We start from the raw sequence: 15,094 nt of genomic DNA, 5'->3' as shown, positions 1-15,094 counted from the left end.
TTTCCAGTCGGAGGCTGTTTAAGACAGACTGCTACAGGAAAACCTTCCCTGCCTAAAACTATCAGCATCAACAATTACCATTTTAAAAAACATAAACAGCTAAAGTTTTTAGAATATTGAATATCCTTTTGGGATTCTTTTTTTATACAGACTTGATTCACCTTCTTCATGCCCCCATCACAATCACAGGGGGGGGCTGCAGCCTTCTGTGGCAATGGTCTCCAGCAACAAGTCTGAGAGACCAATCAGCAGAAAGGACAGAAAAATGCAGAAAAACAACCAATCATGAAAGAAAACTGCTCCGTCAAGTACTAAACCAATCTAATCTAACAAAAGATTGTTTGGAATTAGAAACAATAGTGTCCAGGCTGGCGTAGGAAAAAAAATCAGTTAGTCCAGTTTGGGAATCAGACACAAACCATTTAATAAGTACTTCACTGCAACACATCTGACCAACAAACCATAATCTACTACATTGTTTTCTTCATTTCAACAACATGGAGAACATATTTTAAATATCTTAGAGCAAACACTTCTGACAAGTAATGAGAATGTTATAAAGAATGTTTATAATCAGAGAGAGGTTAGCCACCTCCAAGGCTAAACTAAAATTTCTTCCCTCACAAGAAGCACCATGTTTATTTGCTTCAGCAGTGCCTCAATCTACCACCAGAGGGCAGTGTCACATAAGCAAAGGGCTGCTGTGAGCTCTTCCACAGAAGACAAAGAGTTAGATAAATTAGCAGCATGAGCCGACTTGTTCACTCACAAACACCCAGAGGCTCATCAAAGTGGATCACAATGCTCCCCTAGAGGCAGCATAGCAGCCATTTTCTCCTGTAGATGCGGGCCAGCAGCTTTAATGATGTGGGCTGCTGAGGGGTGCTCTGCCTCCTAATCGTCTTATCTGCAGCCAGAGAAACCACATCGGCTTTGATGTTGTTTGGTTTCTGCTAACACAAGTGCCTTCTCTTCCAGTGGTTGCTGACCATCATGGATGTTGTTGGTCCATAAAGGCTATTTGGGTTCATTTTGCACCAGAAAATGTGTTCATACCATGCGGTGGCGAATATTTGGTAAATTGTCAAAATCATTGCACAAAACTACAAAGAAAGATCAAACACATGCAGACAGGCCCACACACAAATCACCTTCAAAGCAGAGATCCCCAACCACAACGTTCTGCTCATAGCTCCCCCAACAAACAGAAGCTGATGGTTGGGTCTGAGGGCTGAGGACAACAACCTCCGGAGGAGTTCTCTCTCTTTTGTTCTCATCTAAATTAAAAGTCAATAGATTTTGACAATCATTACTTAGAACATTTAGGTAAAGTCAGCCATAAAGGGAAACGCATGACTCAAAAAGTTGCAGTTGACAACACAGCAGTATCGTAGTATCAACACTAAGCTATCACTTTGGTTGATTCCATAGAACTGGGAACACTGGGATAATTATCTGTCTCCTAGCATACTGTCACAAAATGGTGACAATTTCAACAAATATGTAAAAAAAAAAAAAAATTCTGCCAGGTTTCTGTGATCCACAACAATGAGACCATGGAAAATCATTTCAAACTTTTCATGTGTTCAACTGTGTCCAAAAGGTTTAGATTAGTTCAGTCATCATTAACTGGATCAAAAGAAGGAAACAAGAGACAAAATCAATGTTTCTGCAAAACTCATACAATGATCAGAAACTCTGACCGACACTGGAGGAGTAGCAGAAACATCCGCCAAGTACTGCTTGTGTTCTTGCTATAACACTATGGTACTCTCATTATGTCTGTTCTAGGGATTTGCAGCCTTTACAATCCAAAGAGCCATTTTGCCCTCAGTCCAGCTAAATAAAAATTTTAAATATTACTTTTTGAAAACACTTTTGTTTAATCTACTTTAGTAAAATTGAAATTTGTTTCTAAAACGTAAATATTTTATCTCTGTGTTTTGGATTAAAACAGTTTTTATTTCTTTAAGTAAAGAGAACAAAAAGAAAATGAAAACATTTTCTTTTGTGGAATGTTGATGTGAGGGAAATGATGTGAAAAGAGCATAAAGTTTCCAATTTAATAATAAAGAAACATTGATCTGGAAACAGTCGTACTTTCAGTTCTACTCTGTTGTGGAAATTAACACAAATATTCTATGAAAACATAAAAAACTGCTAAAAATCTGCATTTTTATTGCATCTTTGTTTAAAAAGATTAGTAGGTTCTTGATCAATTTAGCTAGCATTATTAAGGAGTAAGGAGATCAAGGTTTCAAGAGAGATGCCTTATCTGGAAAAAAGAATCCCAAAGCCCTGCGGGAGAAACCGTTTAGTCTGATGAAACCAAATATGAGATTTGGGCCACAATTCCAAAAGACACAAAAAGCCCACTGGAAATGACCAGAACAACAAGGTTGGTGTGAATGTGGATGAGGTTATGAATAGTTTCAAATGCTAGTCACTTTTGGTCCAAAACCTGCAGGTGTCTTCTAAGAAGCTAAAGATGAAGAAGAACATCTATGAGATCATCAGAGGAGGCATTAGGAATCTATAGCAAGAGAGAGAGCACAGGTATTACCCGGTCAAGATGTGGGATCCTGATAGAACATGACAGAAGAAAACGTGATGCTGATTTAGAATCAGAACATATTTTAGCAAAGTATTACAGTGGCGCCCCACTTATTCATTGCTCAGTGATCATATTTAAAGTAAATTTATCTAAGAAAGCTAAAAAACTAAGGCACTATGTATGTTACTTGACACACCATTACACTGTTCATGTTCTTTGGTGCTGCACCCTGAAGAGTGAAGACAAAGAAGACTGTAGATGTCAGCTGTTGTGTTTGTGCCAATAATGTTTTTCACTGCGAGTACTAACACATAATAAGATGTATTTGGTGTATTAAGATGTATTAAGATGTATTTGGTGTTTAAGCTATTAAAATAGGCAGTTATTTAATAGCTTATGAGTGTATATATGTTTTTAGAAGGGGTCTCAAGTGTTTCAGCCATTCACAGGCATAAGTACCAGGGGTCCACCATAGTTTATAAGGGTGTCCATAAACATGGGAGTCAGTTATTGCAACATATTTTCCTCTGATAGGATTGATTGACTTTCTGTTTAATTTTACATGACATTAAAGGAGGCAAAAATGTACATTCTGTTTTATTGGACTCATTTTTACATGGGAAAAACCTGTCATTTAAATAGGCTTGTGAAAATGTATGTGAAACACTTTGAACATATTTAATGTTTTTAGGAAATGTTGAAGTTATAAACAATTCAATAGTGAAGTAGGTCAAAAAAATAATAATGTACCACGTCATTTGCAAGAACTATGCTAAACTGAGGAGATTGGTGTTTTTACCACATGCTTCAAGCCGTTTTTTGGGTGAAAATCCCACATTCATGTGCATTGTAAGCGAGGGTGAAACAACAGACGTGGCCTATCTGTGTCTTTCTACCATTTTTCTAATGACAGGTTGGGCTGGCAGCAGGGTGTCTGCTGTACGCCTCCATCAAAAGAAGTGCTGCTCAAGCCAGAGCGGTGCTGGAGCCTGTCAAATTACAGTGGGATCCCACCTCACTTCCTCTCCCTCTCCCCTTGATCTGTCTGTCGTTTGTTTTCACCGCCAGCCCGCCTCTTTCCGTCTCTCAGCTTTTCTGTCTGTGTTAAAGAAGCACAACTTATTTTAGCTAGTCTTTTGAGGAGAGAAAACAGTTCCTCACATCCCCACACGGCCAGCAGGGGCCTCACATCTTGGGAACGACACTGAAACTCGAGCAAAGCCTCGACATCCTTTGTTGCGACAGATTTTCAAAATGGCAGCCATGGTCGAATCTGTCGCAATGTCTTAACATGCGAATGGGTCTGGACGAGCAACGCCCGCTGCAAGTGTTTAAAAGACTACCTGAGGCCACGTCACTTCATGTCTATCACTACAGCATGTTGGAACATTTAAATGGAAGTCGTGCTGATAAGCAGCAATGGATATCGGAGACCATTTTCTACTGCAAACAACAATAGAGGTCTCCACAGTACCGCTGCCTTCGCCCTTCCCCTCCCATATTCCTCATCCCCGCTTTGTCCATATCTAGCTCATCCACTATTTTTCTCTCATCCAACACCCCCCCAACCCCTCTTGATCCCTCTATCTTTTAGCACCCCCCACCCTCACCCTTCTCTCTCTCCTCCTTTTCTGTCCAGCCCTCCTCTTCTTGCTCCAGAACTGTCAGATGGTATTAGCTCCTTTCACGCTCATGGCCTGTAGGAATAACAGCCGTGAACCTTGCCGAACAGCGTCATTCTCCTGCTCCAGTTAGCTCTCCACTCAGCACAGGCTGTTGTACAAATACCAGTGTTATTCACATTGTGCCCCCTTCACTTACACAACATGCCCCAGTAAAAGGGCAAAGTTAGGCAGACGCAATCCTCAGCGGAGAAGGTCATGGTACCGAGCAAAGATGTGCACGCATTGTATAACACGATCATGCTCACTTAGTAATTATCAGCTTGCCCCCTCCGACTCAAGGATCGGCCCACAGCTTTGCTAAGATCTGGCTGACGTGGATCAAAAATGGATCCTCTCTTTATCTACTTTTGGAGCCATAGGCTTGAAAATTTGTTAAATATTTCATGCTCAGCTTATTTCCCATGAAGCTTTGGCTGCAGGGCAAGTTGTAGATGGTATTAAAAGCCCACTGTGACCAATAAGCTGTAAAATGAGCAGAAGTTTTTTTATTGTGTGGAGAAACAGACCAGAATAATTCCGAAATGTCCTGCATACATGTAACTGAAGGTTCATACAAGCTGCCAATCTGAGTTAAAAAAAAGTGCTAGAACATCTTTTGAACTTTCTATATGCAATGATGCAGTAATGAAAAGACAGAACGCTTATGTTTTTATTCCAGGGTTTTCAGCACATAGAGAATGTGGTCTTTAACAACTTCTTTAGTTATTTAAATCTAACCTGAAATGTTCAAAACCAAAATGTGTGAAAAAGGGTCTGGATCTTGAGAAATGTGACCAGATGTGGAGCATTATGAGGGAATTAAGTCACATTGCAATTTTTGCTAACATGCAACTATAATCCTCATGTCTAGCTTGAATTATAAATATTACTCAGCTTTTCATACAACAAATGCTAAAATGCAATTACAGTAAATGCAAGTCTGCATAATAACTTCAGTTTTGTGTTGTATTTTTTCATCATGTTGAAGACGGAGTACCTCTACTAGACATAAGTCCATCTGACCAGACTGTGAGAACGGAGGATCCCAAACACTTCAGTTGCTCACAGAACCCAAAATAACAATGAGGAAGACATTTGACTATCACTAGTAATGCTGACTACACCAGCATTACTAGTAGGTAGAGCTGGCAAAAAAAATCAATAATGATATCTATTGTGATAGACGTGATCAACAGAAAATGCATACAATACAACATTCAGTAATTACACTGAATTCCAATCCAAAACACCACAGCATTCTGGGGGATGTAGGCAGAGGAAAGGATTAGCCTCTCAAAGTAGAGTCCAACTAAACTAGTTTGGCAACTAACTCACTCAATCAGACAATCAATCAGGGTGCAGGAATTCTGGGAATTGTCTTAGAGCACTGTTCAGTTTATATAACTGAAACAACAGTTATGCTGAAACCATTATGTAGATATCTCAGTCATGGCTTCCACCTCCCCCCATGCAAATATGGATTTTTGTTAAAGGTTATCCAATAATATTAAGGAGACAGGCGGTTTTGGACAATAAGTAAAAAAGAAAGTGTTTGTGATTCCATTTGTTCATCCTCCAAACTAAATTTCAGACACTGGTTTCTATGCTCTTTGCTTCAAGACATTCTGCATAATCCATAAACTCCAACATATAAAGAACTGTAAAGCCTGAGATGGAGCCCTAGTGGTTTTTGCTGATTTCTGTCTGGGTAAAATTTGCTCAGGTGCCATCCAATCAGCACGTCTTGAATGTTTTCTACTTGTGAATAAGTTTTCGAACAGAATCATGGGCATAAAGTAATTCAGAAATTGCATTATGCAGCGAGGAAAACAGATATTAAATACGTCATAATTTTTCATAATAAACATATTACTAAAGGTGCTATTAAAATGAAATTTTCACCAGGTGTTGGTAAAAATCCAAGTAACCCATCCACAGTAAGAAACCAAAGCAAATAAGTTCAGAAATTAAGCTGTGTAGTAATGTAAAATGACAGAGGGAACAAGTATTGAACACTAATATTTATTGAATACTGTGTAAAAAACAAAAAGACATTGCTGGTAATAACTTCCAAATGCCTCCTGTATGAAGAGACTGGCTATGTGATTTTGGTCCATCCTTCCACACAAATAGCCTTTAAATATTTTTGATACATCCTCAGATGCTCTCTATGTGACATTGTGGTGACTCATGGCTGTATGCTTCCAACTAGCAAACTGAAAAAACTCCTCCTCATACAGTGATTGTCACACCTGCTAATCAATAGGTAATAAAATAACTCTGACAAACAGCTCATCAACTAGCTCTTTAATTCAGAAAAATCACCAAAGACTTATCTTTTGGCTTCACACTTGTCAAACACATACAGATTTAACATAGTCTGTTGTGTAATTTGTGCATTTTAGGTTAAATTGTAAACATCTTACAACTGTAATGAAGAACTTTTTCAGTTTCTATGCTGCCAATAAATTCTAACATGGTAAAAAGAAGAGTAAGTAACTGTGTTTCTATTGACAAGATAATTGCACAGTTTGACCTTTTGAAAACGTATGCACTTTTGAAAGAAAATCATTTTTGATAAAGTTTTGATGTTAGGTTGAGGTTTTTTTTATTATTTTATTTTGCAAACTGCATTGGAGACACTTTTTCTCCACATCACATGAATCATGTTCAACAACCGGGAGTTGCCACTGGTGCAAACCACAGAGAAGGAGACAACAGGAAGTATTTGCAGGATAATCAGGGTGCAGGATGCATTTTAATAACTGATTGTCTGAACAAACTTATTCACGGGTGATTTTAATTGTGTTTCTCATTTAATGGAAACACCATTATTACAAAATTGTGTTGTTTTTTTTTAAATTAACAGAATATTGACAACGTTTTGTGCAAATTTGTAATGGAACCACAACTAGTGTTTAGTTGACCAAAACTGCATCCCTGATGAGAAGCTTACCAGCTGAAGCCAATATAAACCAGGTGAGTCTAAGGCTGTCACTGCCTTCACACTGTTCAACTGATTTCAAGCAACTGGTACAATAAAATGGTAGGGAGTTAAGTAAAATGTTCTATGTAGTTTGAGAAAAACTGCAAACATACTTTTGTGGGGGCTATCTGCACGATGGGCAAGGCAATTATCAGTTTGACAAGTAAGCATAGACAGATTAATACAAATATGAGGAGATTGTAATTTCTCATCACTCTGTGCTCAGCAAGCCCAGCATGGAAGGAAGGCTTAGAGGCTAATAATCAAAGCAGATTAGCTTGAGCTCTGATGGATGCGACGCAAGCCTGCTAATCATCAGCGTGATAAGCATGAATCATCCGATCACAGTCAGAAATGAGCAGTGGGTTTCAAATAATGATTTTGATGGAATGATTTTGGTATCAGCCGCCCATCAAAGTGCCGCTCTTTGGGTTCCATTTGCTTCCTTCAGTCCATGTCACAGTAATTCCTTCGTGTTAATACAGTATGTGTAGGATGGTGCATATTAAGCATGGTGAGGAAGAGTGGGCGGAAACATAAGAGTTTCAGGGTACCGGTGTGACTGATCTCTAGCCCTCCTGCCCTGTGATTTAGAATCAAAATGACAGACTTTCCCCTGATTGGGCTACGGGTGGAGAGCTAATGACACGCTGCGTGGGCTAACGTGACTATTAACCCACTCGGAGCAGCAGGAACTGACAGGAACACAATTCTGTCATTATGCTCCGAGGAGACCTTTAATCACGGAGGCAGGGACAGTAGTCGCCCTGGATTCAGCAGGGAGACGATGATATCACAGACATGCTCTGCCTTACCTCATGCTGCAGGAAGCTGATGTGTCACCTGATGGCTGCTGCATTAGCAACTCTTGGTGGGTTTAATGGACGGCTGCTAAGTAAACATTGATGATGACGTTTACATGGATACGACAGTTGCATGTTTGTGGATCTTAAACATGGACATCGTTTCATTTTAATAGTGCAGAATTTACATTTTTAGGAGCACTTTGAATGATAAATTTTAGTGCTGCAGGAACATTTGAATTAATATATACGTGTCTGTGTAAGTCCTCCTCAGTAAGACCTGGGGAGCATCCCTTAAAGCCGACATGTCACACTCAAAGCCTGCCGTTTGAATCTAGTACACTATCATTCTAACATCACACTTTATGTGCAATATAACTGCTGACACACTACCCTAGCTTTATACAAGTTGCTCATATAACATTCTTCTTTCTACTGATACTTGTGTTAGCAGCTCTTCTCTGTGATGAGATGATCAAAGTACGCAGGAGTCGTTGCACTGATTCACACCTTCATTCAGTCCTGAGAGTTTCAGCAGCTCAGTCTGATCAAAAACACTGAAATATGGAGCAAAATAAAGATGTCAGGAGTGGCGTTTGGCTTTTATCAGAGCTACAGAGTGTTTTCATGTGTCTACATTTTCTCACCGTTTTTCCTGTAATTTTAAGGTGTCATCTCAGTGAAGAGATTTTACTGAAGGATGTTTTTAGGTGTTTTATATGGGCAAGGGAAAATGCTCTTTGTGGAACCAACTGATAAAGAGAAAGACATCAGAAATAATTGAAAGTATAAACATCTACTTTACTTATTGTAAATATAGCTAATTGTTGAGAAGCTACGCCCACCAAGGTGTTGTTTTTATCCTCTGCATGTTTTCCAGACTGATGAACCTTCAGTGGTGATTCAAGTCACTGTTCAGAACTCATTTCTTTCGAAGTGTTGGTGATCAGCTGAAGGCCACTTTGTAATAATTTATAGCATCATTGTTTTAATTTATTGTCTTTCTATTGCCTGCCTGAAGAAAAAAACAAGCTTCATAAAACTTGTAACAAGCTTCATTTTTAATCTTTACAGAAGATTAAAAAATGTCTGTAAAACATATTTATCTTAACACATTTGTTACGATAAGTCAATTTTGCTGTGTCAGTTGGGGAAAACCCTCATGCCTGGTGGCTTGACGGGAACACACTTCAGCAGCTAGTTGTAGTCAAATGTTTCAGCCTGAACATTTCGGAGGAAGAACATCTTTCAGCCATGCTCCACCTCATTGTTCCCAGTCCTAATGACTGGGAACAACTATGGGTTAAGTTTCATTTCAGCTTTTTAGAACTTTTCATGTTTCTTTTTGAACTCATTCTTGTGGCATTTTGACCTGCAAATAAGTTGTTGTGTTTTTTTGCATAAAGAAGCAGTTAAGCAGAAACACGTAGCGAGCATGCTGTGTTTCACCAACTGCCACAAAGAAGAAGAGGTGTACTGGTTTTCTTGCGATTTTAAAGTTGTCCAACTGGAGCAAGCACACTAACATCTTGATCCTCATTATCTTCCACCATGGTTGTTGTCTTTTTTCCTACTTCCACGTGTCAGGATGCTCAAGTCCTGAGATGTGATATTTGTGAATGATGTTCAGGTCGGATGAATGCAACCTGGCCATACAGTCACAGGTAATATTTAAAAAGATCAGCTAAGTATCAGATTTAGGAACACATATCCAAGTGGCCTGGGTCGCATTTGTAAAAGTCCGACTTGTTTTGTCATAAAAATATCAAATACAAGTATCAAGGCAAAATAAATTGGATTTGAGTCACTTCAGGCTGCAGTGTTAATGCAGCCTGACTCTTTGATTACCTAGCAACAACCTGTTGAGTAACGAACTCAGAAGCCATTTAAGGTTTCGTGACCATGCCTCATTACATAGTTAAAACAGGAAAGGTCACACCACCAGTTAGGCAGTATTCCAGATAATTAAAACAAAACCTAATTAATACTTATCGATATCGACTGATATAAAGAGCTTATATTGTGGAATGTTTTCAGCCATATTGTCCAGCCCTACTATTTGTCTCCATCTCTCAATGGACAGGTCCTCCCTGACTTAAAGCAATGCTTTCAACATCAGGGAACTCTTTTCTATACTGCTGCTGAGTAAGGATTGGATTAGACAGACTCACCCAGAACCAACTCGATGTGTTGTCATCAGATCACCATGGAGACACTGATTTGTTAATTGTGTAAATGGGAAACAAGTCTGGGTTGCAACATTGTAAGTATTAATCTTAGTTCCACTTGGAACATAATAATTAAATACTTTTACTCAGATAAATATTCTGCTAGTCATCCCAATAACTGAAATAATATTGGAAAATGTGGGATAGATTTCTTTTCAATTCTTAAAATATTTTTATGATAAATCCCACAATACAAGTTGGTATTAAAATGTCCTAACCAAAAGAAAAAACAAACAAACAAACAAACCTCTAAAAATTAAACGAGACTGAATTTACATTCATTTTTGGAGAGTAACCAAACATTTAATACAGCTTCCATACAGCAGCTTGCCTAGTGATATTATGCAGCAGCATTAGGAGAAATGTGCTGTGTACTTGACACTGTGTGAAATGGCATTTTGCAGTAAAGTCCTCTCATCTTCTACTTCAAGCAGATTAAAGCCAACTGGGATTTATTAGCAGGCAGCACCGTGGCAGGTTTGTCCAGGATCATCCCACCCTGAAGTAGGTGGAATGTTACAAATTTCCATGGTGCAGCCCACAGCCTCTGCTCTGTTTAATCATACATCTGAATCAGTACAGGCACATACCTGACTGGCTGGATATTGGCACAAAAACAAAACTTTTTACTCTGAAACTAGAGATGCTGAAACTACATCTCTAGTTTCAGCATTTTCATTTTCCTCAGCAGTTGCTTTATCACTGATATTATTGCTATTACAACAAATATAATACATAGTGCAAAACAGGACCAGTAATTGGGTGAAGCCTCTGAATTGTAACAAGGGATAATCTTTTTAGACTAACTTAATCGTAAGAGTTCCTGTCTGGAGAAAGAGGAGAAAAAACTTTTAGTTTGATGGTTACAGAAGATGAAATACTTGTCCCCTGCAGACTTTAGAAGCTTATTTAAAAACAATACTATGTCCACCTTTTGCAGTTTCATTTTACTATGAAGAGACAAAATATCACTGAAAACAAGCCAGCTGATTTGTCACTGGGTGAAATAACTCAGATTAGTTAAGTGTCATACGCAGATTACTATCAACTAATTATGACTGCTATTATTTACTTCACCAGGTCATGTCCTTAAAGATCACTATTATACAAAATAAGTTTACTCTACTTTCTTTTGGTCACCATGAGAACAGGAACACTGGACATCAGCTGGGATGGGCTTCAGAATCCGCATCATTGTCAAAATGACATAAAATTTTCATTAGAAAATGGAGGAAATGTAAAATGACCATCAGTTGCTCTTAGTCTGAGGATCTCTCCTCAATGATTATGAGAAAAATTAGTTCACAACAACTGGAGGAGTTTATTGATCTGAAGCTGGTTGGGAGCACAGTCATCAAGAATACAATGTTCCCAATCTAATTACTGGGAACACTGTACTGCATGCTGACATTTAAAGGCATGTCTAAAGATTGCCAGTCAAGTTTTAGTGGTTCAGATAATGCTTGGGAGAAATTGTTTTCTTATCAAACAATAACAAAGACAAAAGCTTTTGGTGTAAACATGATCCAGTTTGTTTATATAAGAAGAAAAGTGGCAGTATGAGCTAGACACTACAATTCGTACATTTGTCAAGCATGTAGTGGAAAACTTTGTCTCAGACTTTTTTGTCTGATAAATTTACATGAAGACTTTGCTACACTGAAGGCCCAACTAGAAGAACCCATTTCTATAATCAAAACCATATTACATGGGTCATGGGTGGGTCTTCAGAATGACGATGTCCCAAAGCATAGTAAGAATTGTAATAAAGGAACGGCTAAAGATGAAACACATTAGGTTAGAGCCAGTCTCTGAACCTCAACTATACTGAAAGGCAAAATGTTTAACTTCCCACAACATTAACAAGTGGGAGCCAAAAAAACCTAAAGAATTTAAAAGCTTATGCAAAGAGGAGTGGGTCTAAATCTCTCCTGGAGAGAGTCTGGAGACCTGTAGAAAAATCTACAACACTCTTGTTTTGTCAGTCAAGTTCTATGTCATGTTTTACTTTGGGACCAAAGACCCATTTATCTTAAAGATCTGAAAATCCATGTTTTTAACTTTAATGCAGTTCTTTTTGTTGGTGGGGGGGGCGGGGGGCTGGGAGGGATTTGGTTAATTTTCTGTCTCTCCATATAAAACTCAAACTACCAGAAAAAATAGACTTAATTTCTTTGTATTTGAGCAAATATTATAAATCAGCAAGAAATCTCAGGAGTTGATAAGGAGATAATGACAGAAAGGAAAATGGTGTCAAAGCAAACACTTCTTTAGCCATGTTCAGGATGTTCTTCCGGTTAATTTCATGATGTATTTTTGACATATACCGTATTTTGAGTATAAGGCGCACCCAAAAGCCTTAAATTTTCTCAAAAATCAGCAGTGCGCCTTATAATCCGGTGTGCCTTATGTGTGTACTGAATTCCAAAATCTGTCCCTGACACAGAGATGCAAAGTGTACAGTACGTACGCTGGCAGCAATAAACCAATCAGAGGACATTACGTAATACGTAAAGTACGCAGGCCAGCAGCAATAAACCAATCAGAGAATTGCTGTCCGAGTTCTGCAGCATACGCCTCCGGTAAAAACCAGATAGGTTTTTCCATGAAGAAAGCTAATATAAAGCTAGTATAAATGAATTGCAGGCGGACCTACTTGGTGTTACTGGTGCTTCTCTATCACCCCAGATTTACACTGCATGTGTCTCCGCTCTGCTGCGCTCTTCAATGGCAGAGTCCAGCTCTTTCTGACCAGTTCCACCTCACATTTGAAAATTTCTAAATAAATGCAACTTATACTCCAGTGAGTCTTATGTTCTATTTCCTGATTTAACACATTTTTTGACTGATGTCACTTGTGCTCTGAAGAAACTTACAGTACAGAAAATATGGTTGCTTAGCCAGAGTTGGCTACAGAGTTGGTGCAGAGTAAAGCCAAGTAGGTTCACACATTGCAACAAGGTCATGAAGGAGAGAAGGGACAGAGCAATGGATCTGAAAATGGTGTGAAATCTTCAATGTTGAGATTATTAAACAACTGTTTCAAATTGCTATTTATGGTTGTAAAATAGCAGCAAAAATAGTAGTGAAATAGGTGATGGCAGCAGTGAAAAAACACAAAGAATTCCAGGTTATCCAGAATTTTGTTGGTATCTTAAATAGCTTTCATCATGCAGCTTTTCAGAAAAACACAAAAGCATTTTTACTCACCCAGGTTACTTTCATTGATTGCATCTGTGGAAACAGAAACCATAGTTTTATCAATAAACATGATCATCAGAGTCGGAATGTCTGGCCATACTTTAACTATGAGACTGAACAATTATTCACCAGTGATGTTATGTCTATGTGTTTAGCTGGGAAACTTTCTGACATGCAGAGGCCTGCACTGGAAAAAGAAACGGGTATGCATACTGAACCCAGATCAGGATCACACTGATGCTAGCAAATCACTGTTAGTGTGGGTGTATCTCCAACATTCTAGAGTTCATCTATCTCAACTAAAAAAATATCTCTCCTGAGATCTAGAAAGAGGCAGGTTTTACTTACTGGCATTGTTACTGGAATTAATTTTAGTGTTTGGATGTTGGTTGTACTTAAGGCTTTTAGAATAAACTAAATGTAACTGTTTTCTTGAATTGGAGAAGATTCATTCTCACTTTCAGTGTGCTGATGTGTTGGGATTGACTAGACCAAAGAGTAAACTAAACCGCACACACACGGGCCATTAGGTCATAAGGACCTTGCCAACACACTCATACTCATACAATGTGTATGAGTGTGAGTGGAGCCACAACAGTCTCACAAAGCATGTCATTGTACTATATGTGTCACTATATGTGTGTATGCATGCATGCATACGTGTGTGTGTGTGTGTGTGTGTGTGTGTGTGTGTGTGTGTGTGTGTGTGTGTGTGTGTGTGTTCATACACGTGTTTATGTAGATGTATAAGTAATCAGCAAAAAAACACAGGGAAAAGACCCAAAACATTATAAGCTTAGGTCTTCAGCTAAGCTAACTTGGTTTTACTGTAGACAATTTTCACATCTCTCTGTTTTTGATAAACAGCACAATGTCAAAAATAAATCCACAGGCAGGTATTTGGCGCTTCCAAACTGAAAACACGATTTTCTGCTTTCCACCGTAGTCTGCAGTGGCCCCTGTGGAGCTATGCTGAAAACACAGAGTATCAGTGCAAATAAGAAACACTGTCATTTTTTCTTCAAAACTGCAATTTTTATTGTGCAAAAACAAACAAAACAACTAACTCTTGCCTAGTGAGGCAGAGAGGAAGAGAAACAGAGTTAATTACAATGAGATCTGTGATCCAGAACGCAGTGTGTAGCTTGTGAATGATATCCTGCATTGGATGTATAAAGATCCATCACGGTTTCACAAATTACAACTGTGACCTAGCCGCTGCCTTAGCTCCACAGAACTGCCCCCCTTCACACCCAGGAGGGCCCTGCGTTCAACTTATGCTTTGCTCTACACAAACTTGTTTACTCCCACAGCAGCAACACAACTGACTGGAGCCAATCTGTTGCTGGTGAAAAAGAGGCAACTGATGATTTTGGATCCCCATGAACAAATCTGAGTCCAGAGGTCTGTTTCACAAAGTAGGATAACAAAATCCAAGATAAGAGATAAAGCCAAGTTTGACATAGCGCCATCATTTCATCCTGATGACCAAACCTAGTTTAGTAGGTGCAGCTTTGTCGAGCCAGACTTAAGTAATTCAGGTGACAACAAATCCACGTCTTCAAGAGACCATGAAACTGATGACAGATCCACTGATGCTGCGCTAGATAAATTGTGCATAAAATGAACATCTTTTAATGCAGTATTATATTCTATCA

The 15,094-nt window shown here is 38.7% G+C and overlaps 1 protein-coding gene across 1 annotated transcript in view; it reads right to left on the bottom strand.

Annotated features, from left to right (window-relative positions):
* The window catches only part of nr6a1a (nuclear receptor subfamily 6, group A, member 1a), a 134,230-nt gene that overhangs the window by 47,743 nt on the left and 71,393 nt on the right, over positions 1–15,094 (bottom strand). The window contains exon 4 of the mRNA XM_015041827.1: positions 13,446–13,469. Coding sequence (XP_014897313.1) covers positions 13,446–13,469 — 24 coding nt within the window. The remainder of the gene's footprint in view (positions 1–13,445; positions 13,470–15,094) is intronic.

The sequence above is a fragment of the Poecilia latipinna genome, unplaced genomic scaffold, assembly GCF_001443285.1.
Source record: "Poecilia latipinna isolate Pla-1442-1.1 unplaced genomic scaffold, P_latipinna-1.0 Scaffold570, whole genome shotgun sequence".
In the NCBI taxonomy this organism is placed as follows: Eukaryota; Metazoa; Chordata; class Actinopteri; order Cyprinodontiformes; family Poeciliidae; genus Poecilia; species Poecilia latipinna.
Note: the sequence above shows the minus strand (reverse complement) of the source record. Positions and strands in the feature narration are given on the sequence as shown.